We start from the raw sequence: 21,268 nt of genomic DNA, 5'->3' as shown, positions 1-21,268 counted from the left end.
TATATATATATATATATATATATATATATATATATATATATATATATCCAAACGGCATCTGTACTGTTTCACACCTCAAGATGGATGCAGCTTGGAGCAATTTCCTCTTTCAGGTAAGAAAATGTTTTTGAATTGGGAATGTCAGAATCTTGAATTAGTTTTCTTTTTGGGATTCCATTTAAATGCCACCTGCAGAATATTCATGCCATACTATTTACCATTTGTCCATAATGGCCACAGCAGTACCATGCCACTTTCATTCACAAGTTGAGGCAAAAGAATGTTTCAAATATGTGAATTTGCCCCTTCCTACTACAGACTCCGCCTTCACAGTCCCAAACTGAGGCGACCCTCCAATCGGATCTTCTACCGGAGCTCACGGATGCCACTCAGGACCAACCCCCTGAACACATAGCCCCGCCCCCATCCACGGTGGACACCGCAGCGCTGAGTGAGGAGTCTGTACCCGGTGAGGGAGGGGCAAAAGAGGAGGGTGTGAGGGGAAATCAGAGGGTACTAGAGGGAACAGAGGTTATGCTGTTGGTTCTAGTAGTGGAAGGTGTTATAAATGGGTGACAGTGTTTATTAGTCCCTTTAAAGGAATAATCTGGGTTCAATACAAGTTTTGCTCAATCGAAAGCATTTGTGGCATAACGTTGATTACCACAAAAAAATGTATTCGACTCGTCCCTCGAAGAAAAAGATCGAGGTTACAATGAGGCACTTACAACAGAAGTGAATGGGGCCAATTTTTAGAGGGTGTAAAGGCAGATACGTGAAGCTTATAATTTTATAAAAGCACTTACGTTAATTCGTCTGTTAAAACTTGTGAATTAATTGAGCTGTACAGTCGTTTAAATCATTGTTTTTATGGTAGTTTTAGGGTTACATCCTGTCTACAACGTATGCGTGCGGCGCATCGCGTCAAAATACAAAAGAACCCATTATAATCGCTGATGCTGTCTACACTGGAAGCGACTGATGCGTCAAGTCACGTCGTGCTGACAGTAAACGGGTGTCCCATTTCATTTTGCACTGCATGCGCTGGCGCTAGTCCTGCCAACAACACAAATAAACGGTTTAGAACGTTTGTGTCGATGCATCCAGCATAGACAGCCTCAAGACGTTGCATCACGTCGTGTCAATGGACGCAACAGGGGTAGACAGGGTGTTATGCGTTATGTCATCATGGCGACGAAAGTTGTAAAATTAGATATACAGTAACTTTACACAGAAAAGGATAATTAATGATTTTATCACTAAAAAGATGTTAACGCGTGTAGTATTTACGTCTTGTGGCTATACTTTAGAAACAGTATTTGAACATTTGCGGAATGGCCCTATTTACTTCCATTGTAAGTGCACTGTAACCGCGATTTTTGCTTTAGTTTTTTTATAAAATGTGGGACGAAGTCGAAATACATTTTTGTTGTGATCAAAGTTATGCCACAAATGGAATTACTTTAGGATGACCCCATGTTTTCTCTGTTTCTTCTTCTACAATGCAACATGTGTGGTGGTGGCGTAGTGGAATAAAGTACTGAACTGGTAAGCAAAAGGTTGTTGGTTCAATCCCCACAGCCACCACCATTGTGTCCTTGAGCAAGACACTTAACTCCAGGTTGCTCCAGGGGGATTGTCCCTGTAATAAGGGCACTGTAAGTTGATTTGGATAAAAGCGTCTGCCAAATGCATAAATGTAAATGTAACATTTTTGACTAGGTAAAATATCTACTGTAATATAGTGACATTTTTGCAATGAATATGTTGCTTAAAAAAAGTTACATTTTTCACAATACACTACTTTTGAAAAGTTGTCAGCGAGGAAACATGCTTTTTGTCCCCCATAATAGTGTAGTTATGGCATCTACCAGCAGGGGCTAATCGCTAATGTTAACCAGCAAACTCTGACCCCGTTTCAACCAGGTTTCCCGAACATTCCCCTCATCTTCCATTAGTTGGTGGAACAGATATTTCTACCCTAAAATCATGCCATTGGTTGAACCAAAGTTGAGCTGTTGTGTTTTTGGGGAAACCAACTTACGAATGGCTTACTTATAATTGTCTCCGCATATTAAGTTGGGGTTGGAGAACACATTTTAACATCAAAACAATTACACATATCACCTTTAACCATCTCTCTTTCTTTGTCTTTCCCAGAGAAGCCAGTTTCTCTGCCTGCCCGACCTGCACACATCTGCTCCATATGTAATAAGCAGTTTAAGAACAGTTATAACCTGAGGCGTCACCAGTCTGTCCACACTGGAGTGAAGATGAAGGACCGAGCCGCTAGAGAGAAAATAGATGGCGGGAAGGCTGCAGCACGGGTGGAAAGGCAGACCATCCCTCTTTCTCTTCTCCAACTGTCCATACCTGCCTCCATATCCACGGTAGTCGACCCCATGGCCCATCCTTCCCAAATCAGCAATCAGCAACTAGAGGCTGTTGCTGTCTCTATCGCCCCAGCAACGGTTGCCATGACAGTGACCCAGCCCCTCCCTACTGCAGTGGTAGTTACTGGGACAATGGTGCAGGTCAGGTTTGTTAATATCTTTTGGTAATATTTTGCATACCTTTGCTGCCCTTGTCCTTGTCCTTGATTTGACTTTCTTTCATGCATTAGGCCAGAAGCATACTTTACTTAAAAGCATACATACTTTAAGTACACAATCGCAGAACTGAATTCTTGGCCAACATAATCCAAAAGTGTGGTCCTGTTGAACATGGGTGGCACTAGGGGCTTAAAGGGGTATACAGATGTGCTCTAGGAATTTGCAAACTTTAAGTCACATGCTACGAAATTTGTGTTTTTTGCTAAAATCTTTTATTAAGACACGGTGCAATAAAGCTTGTAAACTTTGACAAATCTAGCAACTATTTTTTCCTCCATGAGTACCTGTTTTAGCCTATTTACAGCCTGCTCTTCTTAACTAACTTCAAGCACTCATGCAGCGAACTACAGAACGCCAAAAGAGACAATAGTATTTTTATTTATTTATTTTTGTGTTAAAAGGATGACATTTCTGATCTACGATTGTATCTGAAGCTGAGACAACAGTTAGTGGGACCTTGTATTTTCAGTAATATATAAAAAAAAAAAAAAGTATATAAATGACATCTCCCAGGTGTAACATTTAAACTTTTATTATCAAGTGTATTAAATCAATTCCGATATTTATAATCAGATGATTGATCCATATGTATCCACAGAGGTCTGGGCTAAGCCCCGAATATCCACTGACCCTAGAAACGCCCCTGTTGTTGAACATACTTAAAAGTGTGTTCTTGTGTTGCTCTTACAGGTAATACCTTTAAACATCTGTCTCATTAAACTGGACATTATCATTCAGGTAGTTAGCTATAAACATATTGATTTAACTAACAGTAATTGACCCATTAAAAAAAACTGGCCATTACACTAATGCCTGCAATAGCACCCCTTGCAGTAACATTGATAATGCATTCTGAATACATTTCAGAATACAACAACATACAAAATCAAGCTTAGAATAGTTAAGACCGAAACATACTCGATGTAAGTATGTAAATGCAGACGCTTCTAGCTACGCAATGCATTGTTGCGTTCCAAAATGTGTCAGAACTCAATTCATAACACAATGCAAGTCTGCGTTGCATTCTCAATGTTGCCACAAGGGGTGCTATAGTGTACATTAATACTAATTGTCTGCTTCTACGGAGAGTTTTCTCTTTGAAATCAACTACTGTCATGGTGGAGCAACAGTTTGAAGAGAATATTGTAGAGCAAGAAAGAACAACTCAATATATTTATTGCAACTTACCGGAATAATTAAACATCCAGTTTAATGGCACAGACTTTTGAAGGTAAATCTATCACCCCCTTGAGTAATGAGGTTTTTTACCGCCACAGTAACGCAAGAACGCATGTAACATGTTCAACCGGACTGAGCATTGGCAATGCATTGGCTAAGCAATCGCATCTGTGAACATGTACTTGTGTAATGCCCCCCCAATGTATGTTTCTGGCCTTAGAAGTATTTTTGTTTATGTACTTGCGTAGAGAATGTTTCAGGCCCTATATCTATCGTTGACTCCTTTTCGTTCATTTTTACCTCAACATGGGCCCTGTCTCAAATGCCAGTTATCCTTCAAGTCTATACATTGGTGAAGTAATGCAATATTTTGCAACTTTTGTCTAGTAGTCCGCTGTGAAATCTGCACCTGTGTGGGCTCTGCATAGCAACCACCTAAGAAGGTGTCGTGAGCACCCTTCTTAAAATAAAAAGACACCCTATAGTCTCATAGTCTTCATGGACACATCAAGTGTGCCTTTGGGAAATGCTAATGGTTTATATTTACCATTATTTAATCACATGCCTACTCTCTTGTAATGAACTTAAACACTGTGTATCTGTTTAAGAAGTTCTACTCCTAATTCCCAAGTCACACCAAAAATCAGGCTAATGCTCCAGAAGTTGTGTAACATGGTCTCAATACCTGCTCTCACCTCATTATTGAACACTCACAGTCAGTTGGTTAGTAGGTCAGGAAAATAAATTGTTCTTGAATTACCCAGAAGAGAGAAAAACATTTTATGCTTTTGTGGCTCTGACCACAAAAATGACTCGGGCCGAAAAAAATCTGACATTCTGTTTCATTGTTTTTCAGTCTGCTCCAAATAACAACACCATGGATAACCTGACTAATCCCACCCCAATCCAAATATCTATCCCGATAACAAACCCGCTGCCAGTAAATCCAACTTCCAATCGTAATCCCAACCCTAACCCCAATCCGGTAAGGAAGAACCATGCTTGTGAGGCATGTGGGAAGGCGTTCAGGGACGTGTACCATCTTAACCGGCATCGGTTGTCCCATTCGGATGAGAAGCCGTACTCCTGTCCCATCTGCCAACAGCGGTTTAAGAGAAAGGATCGGATGAGTTATCACGTCAGGTCACATCAGGGAGGGGTGGAGAAACCATATGTGTGTCCCCACTGCGCCAAGGGCTTCTCACGGTAAGATCAATACCTCTACACACCTGTATACACATATACTGTGCATTCATAAAGTATTCAGACCCCTTCATTTTTTTCACATTTGGTAATGTTGCAGCCTTATGATAAAATGCTTTAAATTATTTATTTTTTCACATCAATCTACACTCCATACCCCATAATGACAAAGCAAAAACCAGATTTTTGATAACTTTGCAAATTTATTAAAAAGAAAAAACTGAAATATCACATTGACATAGTAAGTATTCAGACCCTTTGCTATGACATTTGAAATTTAGCTCATAGATGTATATCAGAGCAAAAGCCAAGCCATGAGGTCAAAGGAACTGCCTGCAGAGATCAGAGACAGGATTGTGTCGAGGCATAGATCTGGGGAAGGCTACAAAAAAAAAATGTGACTGCATTGAAGGTTCCCAAGAGCACAGTGGCCTCAATTCTTAAATGGAAGAAGTTTGGAACAACCAGGACTCTTCCTAGAGCTGGCTGCCCGGCCAAACTGAGCAATCAGGGGAGAAGGGCCTTGGTAAGAGAGGTGAACAAGAACCTGATGGTCAATCTGGTTGAGCTCCAGAGATCATGTGTGTAAATGGGAGAAACTTGCAGAAGGACAACCATCACTGCAACACTCCACCGATCTGGGCATTATGGCAGAATGGCCAGACGGAAACCTCTCCTCAGTGCAGGACACAAGAAAGCCTGCTTGGAATTTGCAAAAAACTTACAGGACTCTCAGACTGTGAGAAACAAGATTCTCTGGTCTGATGAAACAAAGATTGGACCATTTGTCCTCAATTCCAAGAGTCATGTCTGGAGAAAACCAGGCACCACTTGTCACCTGCGCAATACCATCCCAGTGGTGAAGCATGGTGGTGGTAGTATCATGCTGTGGGGGTGTTTTTTAGCAGCAGGGACTGGGAGACTGGTCAGGGTTGAAGGAAAGCTGAACGCAGCAAAATACAGAGATATGCTTAATGAAAACATGGTCCAGAGTGCTCAGGACCTCAGACTGGGCTGAAGGTTCACCTTCCAAATCAAAATCAAATCAAATCACTTTTATTGTCACACAACCATATACACAAGTGCAATAGTGTGTGAAATTCTTGGGTGCAGTTCCAAGCAACATAGTAGTCGTGACAGTGATGAGACAATTTACAATAAACAACAGATTTACAACACAGTTTAAAATCTAATATACACATAATTACACACAACACAATATACAAATAATAACATACAATGTACAGTATACAATACACACAATATAGAATACACATTATACAATAAAAAAAGTATATATAGTATATATAGAATGTACAGTAGATTGTATTGTACTGTATTGACATTCAGGCTGTCGGTTGATAGTAAGTTGTTAAGAGAGAATATAATATAATAATAATAATATAATTTATGACAGTCCAGTCTGAGATATGAGTAATAAAGTGCAGAGCTTGATCGTGGGAGATCAAGAGTTCAAAAGTCTGATTGCTTGGGGGAAGAAGCTGTCATGAAGTCGGCTGGTGCGAGTCCTGATGCTGCGATACCGCCTGCCTGATGGTAGCAGTGAGAACAGCCCATGGCTCAGGTGGCTGGAGTCTCTGATGATCCTCCGAGCTTTTTTCACACACCGCCTGGTATATATGTCCTGGAGGGAGGGAAGCTCACCTCCGATGATGTGTCTGGCAGTTCGCACCACCCTTTGCAGGGCTTTGCGGTTGTGAGCTGTGCTATTGCCGTACCAGGCGGAGATGCAGCCAGTCAGGATGCTCACTACAGTGCAGGTGTAGAACCGTGTGAAGATGTGGCGGTTCATTCCAAACTTCCTCAGCCATCTCAGGAAGAAGAGGCGCTGATGAGCCTTCTTCACAATGGCTTCAGTGTGGATGGACCATGTTAGTTCCTCAGTGATGTGGACACCCAGGAACTTGAAGCTGCTGACTCTCTCCACTGGTGCTCCATTGATGGTGATGGGACTGTGTTCTCTATCTCTTCTCCTGAAGTCCACCACAAGCTTCTTTGTCTTACTGACATTGAGGGAGAGGTTGTGCTCCTGACACCAGTGTGTCAGAGTGTGCACCTCCTCTCTGTAGGCTGTTTCATCATTGTCAGTGATCAGACCTACCACCGTCGTATCATCAGCAAACTTAATGATGGCATTGGAGCTGTGTGTTGCCACACAGTCATGTGTGTACAGGGAATACAGGAGTGGGCTGAGAACACAGCCCTGCGGGGCTCCAGTGTTGAGGGTCAGTGATGAGGAGATGTTGCTGCCTATTCTAACCACCTGGCGTCTACTTGACAGGAAGTTCAGGATCCAGCTGCACAGCGAGCTGTTTAAGCCCAGAACCAGGAGTTTCTCATCAAGCTTGGAGGGCGCTATGGTGTTGAATGCTGAGCTGTAGTCTACAAACAGCATTCTCACATAAGAGTCCTTTTTCTCCAGGTGGGAGAGAGCAGTGTGTATTGTAGATGCAATGGCATCATCAGTGGAGCGGTTGTTGTGGTAAGCAAACTGCAATGGGTCAAGTGAGGAAGGCAGCACAGAGCAGATGTAATCTCTGATTAGTCTCTCAAAGCATTTGCTGATGATGGGGGTCAGAGCAACAGGACGCCAGTCATTTAACCAAGTTATTTTGGATTGCTTTGGAACAGGCACAATGGTGGACATTTTAAAGCATGTGAGGACTACAAACAAAGAGAGGGAAAGGTTGAAAATGTCTGATAAAAACACCAGCCAGTTGGTTCGCGCATGCTCTGATGACGTGGCCCGGAATGCCATCTGGACCCGCGGCTTTGCGGATATTCACCCGTCGGAAGGATCGGGTTACATCCGCTACAGAGACGGAGAGTGAACTAACCTCTGTAGCTTCGGCTGTGAGAGCTCTCTTCGCGAGGGCGGTGTTATTTCCCTCAAAATGAGCATAAAAAGTATTTAGTTCATCCGGGAGAGAGGCAGCGGTGTTCGCGGTGGAGTTTTTATTCCCTTTAAAGTCTGTGATGTTAATTCCCTGCCACATGCTTCTAGAGTTGGTGGTGTTAAACTGTCCTTCAATCTTGTTCCTGTACTGACGTTTTGCTCCTCCGCATTCCCGGAATTAAAAGCGGAGGTCCGCGCATCAAGTGCCGTGCGAACATCACTATTAATCCAAGGTTTCTGGTTCGGATAGATACGTATTGTTCTGGTCGGAACGACGTCCTTAACGCACTTTCTGATGAAACACGTTACAATATCAGTGTAAAGCTCTATATCGTCATCAGAGGTGGACCGGAACATCTCCCAGTCTGCGTGATCAAAACAGTCTTGTAGCATAGAGTCTGATTGGTCCGACCAGCACTGGATCGTTCTGAGGGTGGGTGCTTCCAGTTTCAGTTTCTGCCTGTAAGCAAATGGTGGGCGGGGGAGGGATTTGTAGCCGTCCCGGAAGGGAGAGTAGCAATGGTCCAAAACCCGGTCCCCTCGTGTGTTAAAACTAATATGTTGGTGGTATTTTGGTGCGACTGATTTGAAACTGGCTTTATAAAAGTCCCCGGTCACAATGAACGCGGCCTCAGGGTGCGCGGTTTCCTGCTTGCTTATAGTCCCATACAGTTCCTTGAGTGCCCTGTGTCGGCTTGTGGCGGGATGTACACAGCTGTGATAGTGACCGCTGTGAATTCCCTCGGTAGCCAGAATGGTCGACACAGAAGCATGAGAAATTCCAGATCAGGAGAGCAGAAAGACTTGATAGAATGTACGTTCCTCTGATCACACCAGGATTTGTTGATCATAAAACATACACCACCACCTCTGCTTTTACCTGAGAGGTCTTTCGCTTTGCCGCTCGGTGCACGGAGAACCCCGTGGGTTCAATGGCTAAATCTAGAATCTCAGCAGACATCCAAGTTTCTGTTAGGCAGATAATGCAGCAGTCCCTCATCTCTCGTTGGAAAGAGATCCGCGCTTTCAGCTCGCAGAGCTTGTTATCCAGAGACTGAACATTTGCCAGTAGAATACTGGGTAGCGGGGGTCGATTTGCACGGCGTCTTACTCTGATGAGAATGCCGGCTCTGTTTCCCCTTTTCCTCCTGCGTTTCCGTGGCGGGGCATCCCAGACAAAGGGCTCCGCTGGCGTGTTTGTAAACAGCGGGTCGGCATTGAGGAATTTGAAGTCCGGTTTGCGGTGTGTAATTGCTGAACTAATGTCCAAAAGTGTTTGTCTGTCGTAGACAATAAGGCAGACAACATCCAGTACAAAAAACATAAGAATTGTAAACAAAACAAACAAAACACTACAGTGTTGTGTCAGAGCTCGCAACACAGCAGCCATACTTGTTGCCAACCACGTAGACGTTCCAACAGGACAATGACCCTAAGTACACAGCCAAGACAACACAAGAGTGGCTTATGGACAACTCTGTGAATGTCCTTGAGTGGCCCAGCCAGAGCCTGGACTTGAACCCAATTGAACATCTCTGGAGAGACCTGAAAATGGCTGTCCACTGACGGTCCCCATCCAACCTGACAGAGCTTGAGAGGATCTGCAGAGAAGAATTGCAGAAAATCTCCAAATCCAGGTACGCAAAGCTTTTCACATCATACCCAAAAAGACTTGTGGCTGTAATCGCTGCTTAAGGTTCTTCAACTAAGTACCGAGTTAAGGGTCCGAATACTTATGTCAATGTGGTATTTCAGTCTTTTTAATACATTTTGAAATTGATCAGAATCAGCTTTATTGCCAAGTATGCTTACACATACAAGGAATTTGTCTTGGTGAGCTTCCAGTGTACAACAATACAAAAACAGCAGCAAGACATAGATAATAATAAAAAAATAAAAAATTATTATACACATACGTACATACACATATGTAGTGCAAATCTAATACAAATCTGTTATCTGTTATGTACAGTGCAAGTACAATCTGTTATGTACATTGCAAATGTTTTTTTTTTCTTCTTCTCAGAGGAATGAAATGGCAGAAGAGGTTGGATGTGTTGGATAAATATAAAAAAGACTAAACTGTGTATTGCACATAGTTATTGCTCAATGGGGCAATTTAACTGTTTATGAGATGGATAGCCTGAGGGGAAAAAACTGTTCCTGTGCCTGACGGTTCTGTTGCTCAGAGCTCTGTAGCGTCGGCCAGAAGGCAACAGTACAAAAAGGTAATGGGCAGGGTGAGTGGGGTCCAGAGTGATTTTTCCAGCCTTTTTCCTCACTCTGGAAGTGTATAGTTCTTGGGGGGGGGGGCAACCAATAATCCTCTTAGCAGTCCAAACTCTCCTTTGTAGTCTTCTGATGTCTGATTTCTGATTTCATAGCTGAACCAAACCAGACAGTTATTGAAGTGCAGAGGACAGACTCAGTGACAGCTGAGTAGAACTGTATCAGCAGCGCCTGTGGCAGGTTGAACTTCCTAAGCTGGCAAAGGAAGTACAACCTCTGCTGGGCCTTTTACACAATGGAGTCAATGTGTGTCTCCCACTTCATGTCCTGTGAGATGGTAATGCCCAGGAACCTGAATGACTCTACTGCTGCCACAGTGCTGTTTAGAATGGTGAGGGGGGTCAGTGTTGGGGTGTTCCTCCTAAAGTCCACAATCATCTTCACCGTTTAGAGCGTGTTCAGCTCAAGGTTGTTTTGACTGCACCAGACAGCCAGCTGTTCAACCTCCCTTCTGTATGCAGACTCATCGTCATCTCGGATGAGGCCGATGACAGTGATGTCGTCTGCAAACTTCAGGAGCTTGACAGAGGGGTCCTTGGCAATGCAGTCATTGGTGTAGAGGGAGAAGAGTAGTGGGGAGAGCACACATCCCTGGGGGGCACCAGTGCTGATTGTACAGATGCTGGAAGTGAGTTTCCCCTGTCTCACAAGCTGGTGCGTGTCCGTCAGAAAGCTGGTAATCCACTGACAGATAGACATGGGAACAGAGAGTTGGTGTAATTTAGTCTGGAGAATAGCTGGGATGATGGTGTTGAAAGCCAAACTGAAGTCCACAAAAAGGATCCTTGCATATGTCCCTGGTCTGTCCAGATGTTGCAGGATATGATGCAATCCCATGTTGACGGCATCATCCACAGACCTGTTTGCTCAATAAGCAAATTGAAGGGGATCTAGAAAGGGTCCAGTGATGTTCTTCAGGTGGGCCAACACCAGTCTCTCAAATGATTTCATGACTACAGACGTCAGGGCGACAGGTCTGTAGTCATTAAGTCCTGTGATTTTTGGTTTCTTTGGGACAGTAATAATGATTGAGCGTTTGAAGCAGCATGGGACTTCACACTGCTCCAGTGATCTACTGAAGATCTGTGTGAAGATGTGGGCCAGCTGGTTAGCACAGGATCGAAGACCTGCAGGTGAAATGCCATCTGGGCCCTGTGCTTTCCTTATCCTTTGTTTTCGAAAGACGTGGCTCACATCATCTTCACAGATCTTAAGTGCAGGTTGAGTAGCAGGAGGGGGGAGGAGGGTGGTTGCAGGAGGTGTTGGTGTTTGTGTGAAATGAAGGTCAGAGTGGGTGTGGGGTGTAAGATTGGGCCTTTCAAATCTGCAGTAGAACACATTCAGGTCATCAGCCAGTTATTGGTCCACCACAGGGTTGGGGGTAGGAGTCCTGTAATTTATGAGTTGTTTCATGCCACTCCACACTGATGCAGGGTCGTTAGCTGAAAACTTGTTTTTCAGCTTCTCAGAGTATCTTCTTTTAGCCACTCTGATTTCCTTGTTCAGTGTGTTCCTAGCCTGATTGTAAAAGACTTTATCCCCACCCCTGTATGCATCCTCTTTGGCCTGATGAAGCTGCCTGAGTTCCGCTGTAAACCACGATTTGTCGTTGTTGAACTTTAAATAAGTCCTTGTTGGGATGCACATATCCTCTCAGAAACTGATATATGATGTAACAGTATCTGTGAGCTCATCCAGATTGGTGTCTGCAGCCTCAAAAACACTCCAATCCATGCAATCGAAGCAGGCTTGTAGTTCCTGCTCTGCTTCATTGGTCCATCTCTTTTCAGTCCTTACTACTGGCTTGGTTGATTTTAATTTCTGCCTGTAGGTTGGAAGAAGATGAACCAGACAGTGATCAGAGAGTCCCAAAGCTGCTCTAGGGACAGAGTGATATGCATCCTTTATTGTTGTGTTGCAATGATCCAGTATGTTCCTGTCTCTGGTGGGGCATGTGATGTGCTGTTTGTATTTGGGCAGTTCACATGTGAGATTTGCTTTGTTAAAATCCCCAAGAATAATAATAACTGAGATAGATACAAGATGGCGCCACGGATTGCCGCCTCGGTGTGTAGCTCTTCAGTTCTTTTGTTGTTTTTGTTTGTTTATAAATGATAAAAATAAATGATTCAAAGCATTTAAGCATATGACCGCAACATACAAAATGTGAAAAAATTAAGGGGTCTGAATACTTTCTGAATGCACTGTATTTAGTTGCATAAGAATATTTTATTAATGAGGAAACTGAAAAAATAAGGACATACATTTGGAATTATTTCAATATACACACACACACATGCTGGGAATAAAGAGGCACAATTCACAGCAGGTTCCAAGTATAATGGTCCAGTGAGCATTATACTCTAGTTCTGACTGAATGTAATGGTTAAAGTGAAAGCTATAGAGAGTTGCCCTAATTACTAATTTGAGACAGAAAATGGGTTAGTGTGATGAGGAATAAGTGACCTCCTATCTGTATTTATCAGTCTATCCCCTATTTAGACACATTTATATCCATGTGCAGGGCTCAATAATAAGGATTTTTTGGGTTCCGAATATTTTTGCTTGCCCTGCCGACATTTTCAGGCAAAACTAAAAAGTTTTGCCTTTTTTTTTTTTTTTTTCCCAGCTTATTTTTAAATGAATTGTCAAGCAATGTATTTTTACTATTATTATTATTATTATTATTATTATTATTATTAAACTTTAATATTTCTTCATAAGAAAAATTTGCTAAATAAAAGTTACAACTTTGCAATAATAGCTTTAAATAGTAAATAGATAATAGTCCTCCTGCCAATTACCCAAATGCAACACAGAGTCTGCATCTGAAGCGTTTAGAGAACCAAATAGATTAAATAATTAAATCAATAAGGAATTAAATCGAAAAAGTGCATTTAAACATGTATTTACATGCATTTCAAGTGTACATTTAAGGGGGATTCCTGAGCTAGTCCTGTCTTTTAACTGTCTGGTCTACAGTATGTTGGTCATGTGTTTTAAAGTAATGTTCCATTTACAGTGGTGACAGTGAGGCACTTACAATGGAAGTGAATGGGGACAATTTTGGAGGGTTTAAACAGAAATGTGAAGCTTATAATTTTATAAAAGTGCTTGCATTAATTAGGGTTGGGAACCGAGAACCGATTCTTGTTCAGAACGGGTTTCATTCTTTAAAAAATACCGGAATCGGATGATCTTCGTGACTTTCGGTTCTGTTAACGGTTCTCCTGCGTGCAATTTTCCACCGACGCGGCTGGAACAGCGTCTTGAAATAGTCTTGACAGTGTTTCCAGCAGCGCATCTCTGCAGCAGCGCTGCCCTCTACTGACTGTACAGCGTAAAAACATACAGTTCTACCAGTGTATTTGATTCCCAATCGAACGAGTCTCGAGCCTACTCTTTTGAATCTACAGCGCGAAACATATGGCACTTCCGGTACAGGTCGATTCCTAAAAGAATCATTCTAATGAACCGGTTCTTTTGTATCTACAGCCCAAAACATATGGCGCTTCCGGTACAGTTCGATTTCCAAAAGAATCATTCTTATGAACCGGTTCTTTTGTATCTACAGCCCAAAACATATGGCGCTTCCGGTACAGTTCGATTTCCAAAAGAATCATTCTAATGAACCGGTTCGTTTGTATCTACAGCCCAAAACATATGGCGCTTCCGGTACAGTTTGATTCCCGAAAGAATCATTCTAATGAACCGGTTCATTTGAATCTACAGCACGAAACGTACAGCGCTTCCAGTATACAAGTAATCTCATACTAATGTGCAAGTTATGAATGTCCAACTCAAAATGAAATAAGAACTGTTGAAATCTCACAAGCCTGAAATACAACATTTGGCTACAAAACACAGTCTAAACTGTTTCTGTTTCTTTTTATTTAATGATGACCTGTGTCTCTATTAAATTAAGCCGTGCAGTTACTGACTAGTATGACAATGTATAATTAAAGGTACATGAGAGTTGTTGTAATAAGTGTTAATGAAATATGCCATCACATTTCTTGTTGGTTTATGTTTGTTTATTTAAAAGCAAACACACCTTTTACAAGAACTGTATTAAATTGATTTCTGATTGGTTATATCTGCTCTGTACCAATCTGAAATTATCTCATTATTTGGTAGCAGACTGCAGAGGGTAGTAAATACAAAAAGAATTCCATTTCTCAATTCCAAATAATTCTCAAAAAAAATAAATAAAAAGGTACTTAAAGAATTACTGGAATCATTAAGGAACCGGAATCGTTAAATTCCTTACAATTCCCATCCCTAGCATTAATTCTTCTGTTAAAACTCATGTATTATTTGAGCTTTAATGTTGTATAAATTGTCATTTTACCAAATGCTGTCGAATGAGCTTATGTTGTATTGAACCCAGAATATTCCTTTAAACTAATATCTGTGGCAGCTGCATTGCATCTCATTGTTTCTTTCATCTCACACCGTGACCATTACATTATGAAGATGGAAAGGTCTGGGTTCAATACAAGTTAAGCTCAATCGGCAGCGTTTGTGACATAATGTTGATTACCAAAAATGCTTTAAACTTTTCCCACGTTTATTTAAAAAAACAAGCAAAAATCACAGTTACAGTATGGCACTTACACTGGAAGTGAATGGGGCCAGTCTATAAACTTTAAAATGCACACTGTTTCAAATGTACATTGTAACATTGTTCGTGTTGACATGCTTTTAGTGTGATAAAATTGCTTTCTAAACTTATTTGTGTAAATTTATATCCAATATTGAAACTATGTTGTCATGACATAATGCTGGTAAGTCCTGCAATCTGGTAAACAAAATATCAGGGATTTACCATGTTACAATCACACTAAAATCATGTCAACATGTATAAATTTTACATCTAGTGGCTATAATTTTGAAACCGTGTGTATTTTAACGTTTATGGACTGGCCGCATTCACTTCCATTGTAAGTGCCTAACTATAACTGTGATTTCTGCTTTGTATGCCCCTTCACTATTTTGCACCTCTGCTCGCTCTACCTTTGTGCAAACTGAATTGATGACATAAATGCACCTCTGGCCTGACAAGGTTCCGTCAGCTGGCCCTCACCTTTCTCACACTGGCTTTTAGGCCATCCTTATTGTGAAGCCCTTACGTGACACTATAGAAAGAGGCAGACTTCAATATCTCCGTTGACCCTCTTGTTCACAGACGGAGATGATTGCAACATTCACACGAATGCACAAGAGCTTACCTCTGCTAATTATCGTCGTTTTGTAAATATTGCAATACTTGATTGAGCCCTCTCTCTGTCTTTTCCAGGCCTGACCATCTTAACAGTCATGTGCGACAGGTGCACTCCACAGAAAGACCCTTCAAATGTCCGGTAATCAATAGACACTGTTCCACTTTTGTAGTCCCTCTCTCTCTCTCTCCATCTCCCCAATTGCCTTTCTTATACTCAACCAATGGGATGAGTTTGGGGCGGGACTATCCGTTTGCCCTACCAATGACGGATGGTAGGAGTGTTTGGAAAACTTGATTGCAAACTTCACCTTTAAGTCATCCTCCCTTGATTTGTTTTCATTAAACCTCAATCCATCAACAACTTAACTGAGCATTACATTGTCTATGTGGAGTCTAACTGAGAGCTCTCAAAGCATCTGCTTTTCTTATCGTATGTGTACGTGGGCTGCAGCCATATGTCTGGCAGTGTGAGTCGAGGATCCACATATGTATAGGGTTGCAATACCAGAGAGAATGAAGAACGTGCATGTTTGTACCGTTAAAGTGCTTGATGAACTGCTTTTCTTGTTTCTTCAGACGTGCGAATCTGCGTTCGCTACTAAAGACCGGTTACGAGCTCATATGATCAGACACGAGGACAAGGTTCCCTGCCACATCTGTGGCAAACTTCTCTCCCCTGCTTACATCACAGATCACATGAGAGTCCATAACCAGTCACAGCATCATGTGTGCCACCTTTGCAACCGCAGTGAGTGTCTGTGATTATTTCATTTGTTATCTGAAAAGCTTTGCTATCACCTCATGTACTATTTCCTGTTATTATTATTATTATTATTATTATTATTATTATTATCTCTATTATCTGTTTACCAATGTTGGGTGTAATGTTGTTACAAAGTGTTCAGTTAATGTAATCTAATTAAGTCAAAAGTAGTGTAACACTTTACATTTTAAATCCAATTATTCCGATTGCAGCTACTGACTTTCAAGTTAAGCAAACTACATTTACGCACATTACTTTGGTAACATATATTTCTGAAATAATACTATTTATGTAGAATATATTTACAACATGACTATTATGATGTTCATATGCACATATTTGAGCATTTCTGTAACAGCTGAAGGGTGTATGCCGCCTTACAAGTCATTGTACGGGAGAAACGTGTGGTGCTGAGTGTATGACTTGCGCAACAATTAAGTAGGAAATATAGACATTATTTTGAATTCGTTGAGTGGAACACCAAAAACTTTTCTGTTAAAAGTGTTTTAGGAAGTAACTTAAAAGTAAAGTAATTTGTCATGTAAAAACTTCTCCCATGGAGTAAAAAATAGTGTAATCTGATTACAATTCAGAGGAGTAATTATTAATATGTAGTGGATTACTTTAAGTTACTTACCCAACACTGCTGTTTACCTGCAGCACTATCACTTTTTCAGGTACTGTTATTAAACTATGAATCAGAGTTTCCTACAGAATTCTGGTTTTGAAGTGGGGAGATTTTCTTTTCTTTGTCTTTTTTAAAAATTAGAATAACATGTACATCAATGTTATTGTAACTTATGTTTTCATGTAAACATCCAGTCAGTAAATATTAATTCAGTAACTGCTCTAAAGATTTTTATTAATAATTCCTTAGTGATTTAAATCAAAAACCCTGTAAAGTGTGACTGTTTTTGATGGATTAATTACAAGAATCGGCTCATAAGTGAGTCAGATGTTAATAACCGCGGTAACACTTTAAAATAATGTTACATTTGTTAACATTAGTTAACAACATTACTTAACATGAACTAACAATGAACAATACTTTTACAGCATTTATTAATCTTGTTTAATGTTATTTTCAACATATGGTAATACATTTTTAAAAGAAAAGTTGTATTAGTCAACATTAGTTAATACACTATGAACTAACATGCACTAACAATGAACAATAGTATTTTTATTAACTAACATTAACTAAGATTAATAAATACTGTAAAAAAATATATTGTTCATTTGTTTGTTCATGATACCTAATGCATTTACTAATGTAAACTTATTATAAAGTGCTACTGTAACCCCTCTGATGGATTCAGCGAAGTAATTAATTGTGAGTCTTTATAACCAATTCATTGAAAGAACTGGCTCATAAATGAGTCAAATAAATAAGTCACTAAATACAGATTCAATGAGTAATTCGTCAGACTGATTCGAACAAATTCGTGAGTTTGTGAGCCTTTTTGATGGATTTATTCATTGAACCAGCTCATTATCATGCATTTGTAAATTAGACTGCATTGGTCGTACTTTGTTTTTGCACGCAACCAGCGAAAACGTCTCAACAGAAAGAAGACATGTTGTGTATTTTGTCTTTGTATTATTTCATGGTACAGTCTTTTTTATCTTGCCACATTCAATTCAAACTCACAACTTTGGTTATACATAATTTCTTTTGCTGAGGCGCTGTTGATTCAGCAGTGCTACAGAGCCCCCACTGAATAGGAGCAGGAAACACTGCTATCAATTATTGTCTTAAATTTCTTTAAAGACAATAATTGTCTACTCTTTAATTGTTTTCTATTAATGAATCTTTTAATTGTTTCAACATTGAAAGCTAAAAGCCCATTTAGCAATAGCGAAAATTACAAGTGGGAATTGATAGTTTTTCTATTCCTTTCTTTATAAAAGTCATCCTTATTTCCACCTAGGTTTCACCACACTGACATACCTGCGTGTCCATGCTCAGAAGCACCATGGGCAAGAGTGGAAGGAGAGTGGGGTCGGCCGTGGCTCCGGCCCAGGTGGGGTGCTGTTATGCCAGCTGTGTGGGGTGCACTGTAAGACACCCACGCAGCTCCAGGGCCACATGGCCACCCACGCCAACCAGACAGACCCCAACGTCCCTTGCCCAATCAGCAGCAGCAGCAGCAGCAGCAGTACTGTGGCAACTGTAGGCGGAGCCATTGCTGTGTCCAGCCCTCCAGTCACAGTTGGACTGCTGGTGACTGACTGCTCCAGCATTGCTCCTCAGAGCCACAGCTAGCCAACAGCACACCATGAGGAGGGAGGGAGCGGTGGATGAGGCGGGGATTATTGGGTGGGTGAGGAGAAAAATGTACAAGAGGATTGGCCTAACCTGTACAGGTGAGGAATGGAGAATGTTAGGAAGAGCTGGGCGATATACAGTATGTATAAAAAATTGGCATTGTAACATTAAGGAACATTAGATATGATTCCATTCAAGATGCAAATTTAATTTATTTTTAACGGCCAGCAAATGCCTTATGTTTCTCCTTGTCTCGCGACTTGTGATTTAATATAATCTCTGACTTAAAGGGATAGTTCCCTCAAAAAAGAAAATTCTCTCATTTACTCACCCTCATTCCATCCCAGATGTGTGACTTTTTCTACTGCTAAACACAAAGATTTTTAGAAGAATATTTCAGCTCTGTAGGTCCATACAATGTAAGAGAACCAAAACTCTGAAGTTCCAAAAATCACATAAAAGCAGCATAAAAGTAATCCATATGACTCAAGTGGTTAAATCTATGTCTTCAGAAGTGATTTGATAGGTGTGGGTGACAAACAGATCAATATTTAAGTCCTTTTTGTTTATATACTATAAATCTCCACTTTCACTTTCACTTCTAGAATGTGAAAGAAAAAGTGAGAGTGTAGATTTATAGTAAAAAAAAAGGACTTAATATTGATATGTTTCTCACCCATATCACTTCTGAAGACATAGATTTAACCAGTTGAGTCATATGGATTACTTTTATGCTTCTTTTATGGGATTTTTGAAGCTTCAAAGTTTTGGCCACCATTCACTTGCATTGCATGGACCAGATCTGATGGGTCAGATTAAACTATCCCTTTAAACTACTGTGGCAGAAATGCTGTGGGTAGAGTTGGACAGTTGAATTTATTTCAAAAAATCAGTTCAAACTTTCAGTATAGTAAAATGATTCAAAACTCTAATTCAGCGATTCATTTGCATCATCACTCAAAAATGTTCATGGAAGTCCCCCCGATTTGAAATTTTTTAGTGAAAAATATATGTTGATAAATATTATTATTTATTACTATGCTTTGTTATATCGGTGTGTATAAATGCAAATGAGTAAATATAATTCTTGTGTTAATTTAGTGAAAAAGAAGTGTGGAATAAATGTCTTGATTATTTTTCATTTCTAGATTTTTATTGTATTTTACTTATTGCATTAAATATTTTGAATCTACTTGGCAGGTTTGAGGTTTCCACTGATTGAAAAAAAAACAAAAAAAAAAACACTCTTTTATCCATTTCAGAGTGAATACAAAAATAGTTAGGTGTTTAATTTTTATTTTTTTGCTATCGTCCAGCCCTAATGTTAGGTCTTTTGTCATGTTTGAGTGTTATGTCGTACACTCTTCACTTATTTCAGTTGTTGGCCTAATTTGTTTAGCAAACCAGGCAAAAAGGCAAAGAGGAGGAATGTATGCAAATCAACATTACCAATCAAACTTTAATGTTTTCCCCATTACAGGCTGCCATGGAAATGCCAATACAAAGATTGCCATGGAAACTTACCCATAACGCCCCCACCCCCCCCATCCACCTCAAATCTTGCTGGCACTGTGCTGGAACTGAATGACTCTCCTCAAAAGAAGTATGAAATTTTATGAACTCAAGAAACATTAACCTGCTTCAAATTCACTTTTATGTGCAGACGGAACAGCAAGTCCTACTGGATTAGTTGTCCATCATATGCTTTGATCTGGTCTGATATTGTTTTGAAGAAGAGCCCCACGTTTCTATGAAGATCTGATGGACGTCTGAGTTGAAAGTCCCCATGGAGAGGTTTTAAATGTAGGCTGTTATTAAGTGCTGTCCCAGTTCATTATAAAAATTCCAGTGTTAAGGAATGTAGAACATATTATGCCTTCCAACCATTTCCTTATATCATAACGGCTCAGATCAAACTCACTACAACATATGGACTTGAAGAAAAAAGAGATACATTTCATAAATGAATTTACTCTGTTGTAAGAGATCATTCCATCTTAAATGATCTTTACATGACATCTTCACAGAACTTTTTAGGGGATCAAATATGGTGCCATTTCCTCTCATTTATCCCTGCGAAGGGTTGTAAAGGTTTTAAACGTGGTCATATGGACAACATATATATATTTGTAATGTACGTAGTATATGTGAACACTAAAGAAACGCATTTATTGTTCAATGCCTCCTTTGATAATTTTCACGATTCTCATTGATCTTGATTTATCTCTGGGTTTGTTTTTTAGTAAAGACATAATTACATTTGTCTAATGTTGATGATATGCTGCATAAGATCTGTAACCTATGTTTCCAGTTCTGTTTGTGTTGACGCTTGTTAAACACCAATATGTGTTGGTGTCGCTGTTCTCTTATCCTAATTAATATCTGTACAATGATCATGCATCTAATGATACTGGATTGAATTTAACTAACTGCAGCCTCTGTTGCTCTATTTGGCATACTGTATTATATCATGTATGTCATCACCTAGTGCTGTTATGGTACACTTTGGCTTCCCATTCTTCTTTTAAAACCATGCAAGGTACAAAGCCCATTTTCTTTGTAGTGAAACTATTAGATATGCTAGATAAAGTACTTTTTACACAAAATGTAGCGTTGACAGTGTTCATCATGCTCAACCATTCAACCCTGTTACCAATGTTATTTTTAGGGAAAAAAATATGATTAATTTTTTTTTTTATTTATGAGAAGTTTAATTTTATCAATAACTATAATCCAACACTCCAAAAAATATTTTAACCTATTATTTAATATTTATGCATTTCAATTTAATAACAAAATTCCATCTATTTTG

General features: G+C 40.1%; 1 protein-coding gene across 1 annotated transcript; it reads left to right on the top strand.

Annotated features, from left to right (window-relative positions):
* The first annotated feature begins 19 nt into the window (after positions 1–19).
* LOC127450518 (vascular endothelial zinc finger 1) lies at positions 20–20,635 on the top strand. Its single transcript, XM_051714728.1, has 8 exons — positions 20–113; positions 319–469; positions 2,161–2,534; positions 4,648–4,997; positions 15,500–15,563; positions 16,001–16,172; positions 18,119–18,554; positions 19,937–20,635. Exons 1-7 carry the CDS (start codon positions 81–83, stop codon positions 18,451–18,453), a joined length of 1,479 nt encoding a protein of 492 aa, XP_051570688.1. The 5' UTR covers positions 20–80; the 3' UTR covers positions 18,454–18,554; positions 19,937–20,635.
* The last annotated feature ends 633 nt before the right edge of the window (positions 20,636–21,268 follow it).

The sequence above is a fragment of the Myxocyprinus asiaticus genome, chromosome 13, assembly GCF_019703515.2.
Source record: "Myxocyprinus asiaticus isolate MX2 ecotype Aquarium Trade chromosome 13, UBuf_Myxa_2, whole genome shotgun sequence".
Taxonomy (NCBI): Eukaryota; Metazoa; Chordata; class Actinopteri; order Cypriniformes; family Catostomidae; genus Myxocyprinus; species Myxocyprinus asiaticus.
This window is presented reverse-complemented; position numbering and strand designations above follow the sequence as displayed.